General features: G+C 37.9%; 1 protein-coding gene across 1 annotated transcript; it reads right to left on the reverse strand.

The window, feature by feature from the left end:
* Positions 1-1,265: 1,265 nt before the first annotated feature.
* Positions 1,266-8,591, reverse strand: LOC117402380 (akirin-2-like). The gene is made up of 5 exons (XM_034003460.3): positions 8,052-8,591; positions 6,189-6,332; positions 3,057-3,206; positions 2,380-2,451; positions 1,266-1,933 (listed from the first exon to the last, which is right to left on the reverse strand). The coding sequence occupies exons 1-5, from the start codon at positions 8,230-8,232 to the stop codon at positions 1,923-1,925; spliced, it is 558 nt and encodes a 185-aa protein (XP_033859351.3). The 5' UTR covers positions 8,233-8,591; the 3' UTR covers positions 1,266-1,922.
* Between the last annotated feature and the right edge of the window lie 370 nt (positions 8,592-8,961).

The raw sequence follows: 8,961 nt of genomic DNA on the forward strand, positions 1-8,961 counted from the left end.
TACGTGTGTGGTAGAATTAGAACCAGCATAGGACATGTACTGATGTGGACCTGACAGGTATGAGCAGAACCACTCACCAGATAGTCCAGGCTTCCAAAAATAATCTGATGGTCAATAGTAGCAAACGCAGCCACGAAGTCTAGAACAAGACCTGACAGAGCACCGTCCTCCACACCGAGAAGATCGCCGACAACCCTAACCAGCACAGTTTCACTACTATGAAAGGTTCTAAAGCCAGATTGGAATTTATCCATGACATACTTTGCGAGAGATGGAAAAGTAACTGACTGGCAATCACTCGCTCAAGTATCTTCCCTAAAAAAGGGAGATTGGAAATAGGATGAAAATGATTACTGTAGGATCAAGTTTTTTTTTTGGTTAAGAATGGGTATAACAAAACCTGTGAAGTGATAAACTGTTTATATTAGTGATAGCAGGAGACAGAATTCCATTATCTCAGTTAATACAGTAGAACTTCAGTTTCGAACTGACCGGTCAACCAAACGGCACTTTTAAATGAGTATTCGCAATCACTCAACTATGCATGCAATGCAACCAGATAGCCACTCCAATAAGCAGCATGCTGGTGATAGAGAAGGAAATTACTGAACCAACAAATGTATTCAGACAAAGGTGAAGCAGATTTCAAAAGAAATGTGGGCAATTTTATTAGGAACATTTTAGTTTTAAACAAATCTAAGGCTCTCTCCCCCCCCCCCAAAAAAAAAAGAAAAGCTCTATTCATAACACTAATATTACTGCAGTTTAATTACTTGCTGATATACCAATTGAGGCACTACTGACAAAATCTAAATACATGTATATGCGACAAGGCACATCCACATACCCCAGATTATGACGCTGAATAACTTGCGCTAAAGAAGGTCTTCAGCAGCAGGTTTCAAGTTGGAAGATTGAATTTCATCTGCAAATGACGCAAAAGGCCAATACTGTACATTTTAGGAAACATCTTTGAACAGTGCATCACAAGATCATGCCATTTTACAAACAGCACTACAGCTGAACTGTGCTGATGTATCAAATCTGCACAGCAAGCCTCCGACAGCGGCTATTCTTCCAGCAAACTGCAGGACTGGCTCAAGATCTTGGTCTGGGCAGCCTGCATCTGTCATTTCAGTGACGTCTCCTCCTACCCCAATGGCTTTACTTTACACCCTCACCCTTCCCCATGCAGCAACACATCTACATATCTATGCATTTATTTACTGTAGGTGTAAAAACCCAAAACAAGACTTGAGCCCAAGTATTTTAGAACACAATCAGATGTAAACATTTTATTTCAACTAAAGTCCATTACGCTACATGGGTAGTAAAACAATTGCTGGGTAGTGAAAAAAAGGCAGTATGCTACAATAAATTAAAAAATACTAATAATAATAAATCAGTTAAATCGATCATGAACCCCATAAATGTCTTGGGACACAGAAACGTCGTCCTTAATCCTTAAAGTCCAAAAAAAAGATCAGGCACCTGCAACAAAGAATTTAATATTTGTCTTCCAACCCCCATCCCTTCCCTGGTCTAAATATATAGGATCGATTTGCAAAATGACTTGGCATTCTACACTGCTTTTATCATACACAAGATCAATAAAGGGCATAGTCTGGAATGCCAGCTGTTTTTATAAAAGGAAAATCGGAAAAAAGCCTAATCAATCTTTATACAGCAAATGAAACATAGGAGGCCACTGGTAGAGTAATAGGTAGCAGAGGTCCATATACACAGTTTAACATCAGGGAGCACTCCAAAACCAGTTGCTGAAGAAAAAGTGGTTACCACTGACAAAAGCTTGAAACAGCCCGTGTGTGCCCACAGGGGAAAGATGGCACTGCTGAGAGTCAAACACCACCCAGCTTGCAGCAATCAAGAGAACTGGCAGAACAATACAAGCAGGGTCTCTTTCAGGAGACGTCTGTGAGGGAGAAAAGACATGAAAAACTGTAAATCGGAGTTTAAAACGTACACAAACCAAACAATACATTCAAAACATTAAAGAGGCAGCTACAATTACTACAGAACACTGTAGCTAGACAGTTTGAAATTATATTGCAATACAAAACTAGGATGATCATGAGTCACTGCAACATTACAAAGACTAAACTGCTGAAAAATAAAACCAAATAGATTTAAAATCTCAAGTAGTGAATCACGGTGCCTTAGACAGGAAAGCAATTCAATTTGAAAAATGAGCACTCAATGTTGGGGACAATAAAAATAAATAAAATAATTATTGGAACATTGTAAAAAGACAACAGCATTTGTATTTCCAGTGTGCAAGGAGATTTACAAAATTATGGATGAAAGTCAAGGTCACAAGGTAAAACACACAAACATAAGAAAGTAACAAATAATACTTACAACTAGCAGGTTGTTCACCAAATCGCCGCATTAGCTGGTCATGTGTAAATTTCACAAATGCATCATATTGTTCTAAAAAGATAGAGCAACTGAATAAGACTCTGCATAGAAATTTGGCAAGTATTAAAAGCTAAAAAATAAATCACTGGGGTAGCAATGTTAAACAGTACTCTTAAACATGCACTTTGTCTGTAGTTTTCAGATTTGATTAAATACTCCGCTGAAGTCAACTGGTTATTTCTATATAGTAGTACTGTACTCCAAATCACACCTAGGATTCTGACCAATTCTGAACATGCCCTGTCCATGCCCTGTATATGTATATATACACCTGGTTAAAACAATCAGTACAGTTGTATTGTTGGCCAATATATAGAATGCTAGATTTATCAATCCAAAACACACATGTATTGCTTTAAAAATGAAGCTACTTTCACTTGAATGATAAACAGCAGGGTTTGTTTGGTGCTAACAGTATTCTGATTTCGGTTGTTCAGTTTCATTTTAATGCAGTTAAGCACACAGGACAATGTGTTATACATACAGATCCACTCTGCTTACATACATTTAGATCAGTTATATCTTCTCAGAGTCCCAAACGTACAGTTCTGGCACAGGTTTGTTCTGAAACTTGTCTTATTGTTACTAAAATGAAACACAGCAAAAAGCTTGCATACCTGCCAGTTTTGTTGTCAAAATCTCGTCATACTCCTCTCGAATTTTGTCTTCACGCTCTTTTAATAATCGTTCACAAATCATTCCAACTTGTCTTAGAGTAAACAAAGGCTGTTCTTTTTTAGCTGGCGATAATGGCCCCGATGATGTGCCTAAAGGTAAAAAGATAAAACATGCACATTGGTGACATTCATCCCCCACCGCAGATCACTTAACATCAGACAAATCTGCAACTACGAAAAAGTAGATCACCATGACCACTGTATAACCAAGGTCAAAATGGCATTTTTACGAGGACAAATGCCTTCATTTACCCTCTAGATCAGCATTTTGCAAACTGGGGTACGCAAGCTCTCGTCAGGGGGTCAGCGAGAAATCCTGTAATGGCGGACAACGCTTTTTTTTTTTTTACCAGGTTGTAGTACTTTAAAAACACAGCCGTACTGGTGAACGTTTCCTTTCTGTTGGGCGAGGTTAACTCTATAAACACCCCAGCTGGCTGCTGACAGTGAGTGAGTGTTGAGCACACACATGGCTAATTTACATATTTAAATAGTAGGGCAGTGGTTACTGCAGTCAGTGGGCTAAAAAAAAAAAAAAGAAAATGTCATTGTACAATGTTGCTTTCAAAAACGTGTAGTATTTACTAGGTAAGTTTACTTTCTGGAGTTTAAATGTTCAGTGTTAGTAGTTTAATCAATTCAGTGTTTTATCTACGTTTACATTTTTAAATAACAGTATTACTGAGGAGCAGGCGGCTTGGCCGCCCTACTTTAGACAGTGAAATCAGTCACTTGTTCTGCGCTGGAGCGACACAACTGTTTAATAATATGCTAGACCTATAACCGCTCACATGACAAATTTCACCAAATGCATATTTAATGTATTCATGTTAGTAATTTATCACAGTCAGTCCATCGTGTATCCAACTGCTCTGGTGCCACACAGTAAGGGCGGATATTATAAAAAGGAAGGGATTTGCCTCCAAGTAGTTTTTCTAATTGGTGCAACAAAGATTGACCCTGGGGTGAGTTTTATTCTCAGTCGATCTGGCGCTTCATTGGTGCGTTCTGTGTTCATGCTGTAGTAGGCGTGGTATGGTATCCACTCCACGTGGTAAGATAGTTACATGACCAGCGTTTCTGACGTTTATTATATTTAGTAAAATACCATCTCTAAATAAAGGAAAGAGATGAAGCAATGTTTGGGAGAAAACCGTGGTATGTAAAATTCGCCAAACAAAATTAGCGTACAACAAAACCACAAGTTCTATGCTTCACAATTTGAAATGGAAAAATTGACTGTGGATGGAGCGACTGATGGTTGTAAAAAGCACACATCCATAACATTTGCTTCTGAGTGAGCCGAACAGAGCGTGATCACCTGCAGCAGTTTTGAAATCGATGTAAGATTATCCCAGTAACTATCAACTGCAAAATAAATTTAATACTACACGCCTGTCTTAACTATGCAAGTATGTTTTAATTTCTCAAAATAAAATATAAATCTCACAAAATATAATTCTTTGTACAACTCGCCTAGATTACATTCGGCACAAAAATATTTTTCTAAGTGGAATTTAATGTATAACAGTTTAAGACAAGTGGCCACTGAATTTCCAGACTTTGTAGAAGGTGATGGATTTTGAGATGTGATGAAATTTGTTGAGCCATACTGTACATACAGTGGGGCTGTGTGCTGCAGCTGTTCATATAAAACTTTCAAAATGGAGAAAGTTGCAATGACCACAGACTCATGGGCCCAATTCCCCAAATCTTCCCATAGGTGGAAGGCTTTTTTCACTTGAAATTGTTCTGTATGATTTTGGACTGAATGGCCTTTTATGTTTAGTACAATTTTTGTTTGTATATTGGAACTACTGCACTAAAGTAAAGGACCTCCGAGACACACTTTAAAAACAGGTAGGCCAGACATCTAACAGTTTAATGTAAAGTTGTGTGAATACATTATGTTATTTAGTAATACTTGACCACACACAATGAACTGCACAAGGCCGCAAACATTGTATTAATTGCAAACTTTTTAATCTCCAAGGCAGACCTTTTAATATCAGTTTAAATCAGTCACAGTGCTCTTTCCAGTTCCAAAACATTGTGCTATTTTATCCCTAGCAATGCCCTTTTACAGAAAAATGATTTAAGTTCCTGTTTTTTTTTTTAATGAAACAAACTATTCTAAAAACATACTATCTGAAAATGTGTTGAGTACATCTATAGTTCTATCACCACTGCCAACTCTAATTACAAGCATTGTTTGCTTGAAGAGGGCATTTAAATATGAACATTTCAATATATATTTTGGTGAGTTTTTTTGGTGTTTTTTTCTTTGTAGTTAAGTCTTTGCGATGTTAACGTTTGCTTATTTAGGGTTTGTTTGCTTAAATACTAAGCAGGGCTGTCACTATACATCAGAATGTCATATAGAGTGTGTGTGTGTGTATGCAGATATGGTTTAAATGTTCATTAAAAAAAAAATGTACCAAAATGCACATTCCTAGTCCAGACCAAAATGTCAGCCTCCATTTGCAATATTCTGAGAATCAACAACCATGTCCTTTAAAGTTTACATTTCTTTGACAGGTGTTAATTCAACAGACAGACAGCCTATATTGAGATAGTAGGATTCTTATCCCATTCCAAACTGCAAGCAACCCACTAGTTTGCCAATTATAGTTCATGGTTTAAAAAAAAAGTATAGGGTCAATAGTTTTTTTTCAATCAAGTTTTACTATAGGTCAACATTTTAAAGACTCCCTGGCATACATTCTGAAATGGATACGACGACAAAGCAGACAATAATTCACTTAGTTTAGTGACACAGAGCAACACAGTAACATGCAGTGCTTAAAATAAGTGATTTATCACAACCCATTAGCAGAACAGGGTCACAGTGGATATTACACAGAGATATATTACAACTAAACAAACTGACATTTCTTCCCAAAAGGTTATGTGAAGATCTCGCTGCAGTACGAAGGACATCCTCTTACCTTCCATTTCCTTTTATCAAAGTGCATAAAGAAACCACCATCTGCCACCAATACAGTCTGACTAGATAGCCAAAAAACAAAATCGCATCTTAAGTAGAAATGCCAGCTGTTTTGTTGGATTTACCTGGCAGAGTGGATCCACCGAGAATGGAGGCAGGAGGCTGTGCATCAGTGGAACAGCAAGCTTCTGTCTGCTGGAAGCTGCTCTCCAAGTGTCTCCTCTTCTGCATGCGCTTATACTCCTGTTTTATGTTGTAGAGGATTTGTTCTGAAAGAGAAGGACGGGAGTTTTAGATAAAGCACGTCTCTACTCAATGGTGCACTTGTATTTTAAGTAACAATAAATTGGTTAATTGCAGCTGTTTACTAGAAAAAGCAGGGGGGTTACAAGTTACCTTTGACACACTGGACTCCAACAAAAAACAAATCATGTATAAATGTGCATGTGGTATAAAAGGAAGCATTTACAAGAACATCGTGGGCTGAAATTCAAAAAGTCCTCATTCCCTTAAAGATTAACTCTTATATTTCCTCCTTCTGCAAGCCCTTGCAATCTGGTTAAGCAGCCACATAACAGTAGTTTTAAGATCACTAAAAGATGTAACCTACAAAAAGGCAAGAACATGGTCCTATTTTTAAAGTTCTTTCTTAAAATAACTCCCCATGTGTTTATATTCACACACGCTGTACCCTTAACACCTGTACCCTTAAACACTTCTACTGTGTGGATGACACGTAACTTACCAAGTGACAAACTTAAATGAGGGCCAGCAGCGTGATCCACATTTGAGATGGTATTACAAGGATTTTATATTTTACAGTCTGCAAACTGAGTGTAATGACTGAATCAAATCACACACCATCGATGTGAGCAACCAACTGGCGTTTTGGATACATGATCCGAGCTAATTTCGACACCAAACTCACAAATACAACAATGCAAACCTCCATTTTAAATGGCACAAACACCATTTTAGTCGCTTGAAAATATCAGTGTCACAAATTGCTTAAGTTGTTTTTTGAAACAGCCTATCAAACTGTACCGGTATGTATTTTTTTTTTTTTTTTTTTTTTAATCGTTTAAAGCAACAATCGACGAAGGCAACCGATTACACATAGATCAGAAAGTTTCAAATCAAGCTTAACACAAGAGATTGTCAACTTTAAAATATATATTTCAAATACAATGTTAATTCAAAAACTGAAATAAAACACACTGGCAAGTCGTGAAAGATTAAGCTGGACGTTAGCAAGCGGAATACATTTTAAAAACTAAATAAACAACTACGCAGAGGGCCGATTCAAATTGGATCTACCCCTAACCCCCCCTCCCCCAATCAAAGCCCATCTTTGCAAGATCCTTTTCAGCCATATTTACAATACATTAACCGAAGCGTCAAGTTTCTACTCGGTGGCCATATTGAGACATTATGAACACACTACCGTACTTTCAACAGAGATACGAACCCATTTACTGGTACTTTAGTTTATAGCCAATGTTCTAATATATATATATATATATATATATATATATATATATATATATATATATATATATATATATATATATATACCCAAAGTGTTTGTTGTTCATGCTTTGAAGGAACGCATTTATTTATCATTATTCTTTAATATCCATTTGCAATACTCTAAGCATCGCGTAGACCAAAGCTGAAAAAAAAAACACCACCTTACCTGGACACCCTGCCAATTTCAGGCCACAGTAGGCCTTCGGCTGGATACCTCTGCCCAGTGTTAAATACTGACTGTTCTCTTTCAAAGAGGCATTTTTAAAATAATGAACCCTCCATATATCGCGACTGTTCATGCATTGGAACGGAAAACGCCCCGACTGCACCCAAGACGAAGAGGGAAAATACCGTCGAAAGGACCTTTTGTTGTTTATCTTAAGACCTTCACTTGCATTTATTTTATTTAAGATTAATTGGTTTTCTTTTCTTTTTTTACAAAACTTAGTGATACACACCTGTTGTGAGTCTGGACGACACCTCTCCAAACGGAGACGGCTCCATACGCAGATATTTCTGCGGGGATGAAGTGGAAGCTGACGGGGTCGACATTGCGGCGCATCTCCTCCTTTTCGGGGACGCCTGGCTCATGAGCGGGTCGAAATCCATAGTCCTTTTTAAAGTGGCACCACAAGCCATGATGTAAAGATATTAACAACCAGAACAAAGGCGAAAAAAGGGAGAACGACGTGATGTCAGTGTCGTAGCTGGAAAAAACAAATGAGCCTCCCGTGGCTTTCTTCAAACTTCTCTCCAGGGAGAGTTCTGTTTTGAAGAAAGATTTTCGCCTTTATACAGGCCTTCGTCTCCTACTACTGAAATCTTGTTGATAGTCAAACGCCGTAGATATGCTAGCTGTGGTTCTTTGGGCTGTAGGATGTGAAACAAAGACAGATGAGGACGGATTTAAACTGAAACCTGTCTTCAACACTCCCGTTTATTTCCTCTCTTACAGTCAACATGGCGTCAACAATAACGTCACGCTTCAACAACGCATTACTGAGCAGGCGTAAGAACCCGCTGTCGCGGAGGGACTTGTAGTTTTTATAGTAGTCGGTTGTATAGAAATGCATGGGAGGAAAGACTACATTTCCCCTAATCTTAGATGTAAGCTTTTTCCGGGATTCGATTTAAATGCCCGCATTGGTACATTTAAAATAAGAGCGATTAGATACAGTTGAGTCAAGCAGCTGAGAAGTCTGTCAATACTATCGATAGGATGTCCGCGCCTCACACACAATATATTATGTGCGTGTCACAGAAAGCGTTGGATTCGTGTCAGATTTCTTTTCTCCATAAGGCTCAGACGTTATTTGGTGGCAGAACGTTTAGAGTTCCAAAGCTAAAATGTGGAATTTTTTTAAAATT

The sequence above is a fragment of the Acipenser ruthenus genome, chromosome 5 (genome assembly GCF_902713425.1).
Source record: "Acipenser ruthenus chromosome 5, fAciRut3.2 maternal haplotype, whole genome shotgun sequence".
Lineage (NCBI taxonomy): Eukaryota > Metazoa > Chordata > Actinopteri > Acipenseriformes > Acipenseridae > Acipenser > Acipenser ruthenus.

Excerpts from the sequence above, each read along its gene's own strand:
- LOC117402380 (XM_034003460.3), bottom strand. The coding sequence starts at position 8,232 with ATGGCTTGTGGTGCCACTTTAAAAAGGACTATGGATTTCGACCCGCTC. Across the intron at positions 6,333-8,051 it reads GTCGTCCAGACTCACAACAG|AACAAATCCTCTACAACATA; the intron begins GTGTGTATCACT and ends CTTCTCTTTCAG. Across the intron at positions 2,452-3,056 it reads TTTGACAACAAAACTGGCAG|AACAATATGATGCATTTGTG; the intron begins GTATGCAAGCTT and ends CTATCTTTTTAG.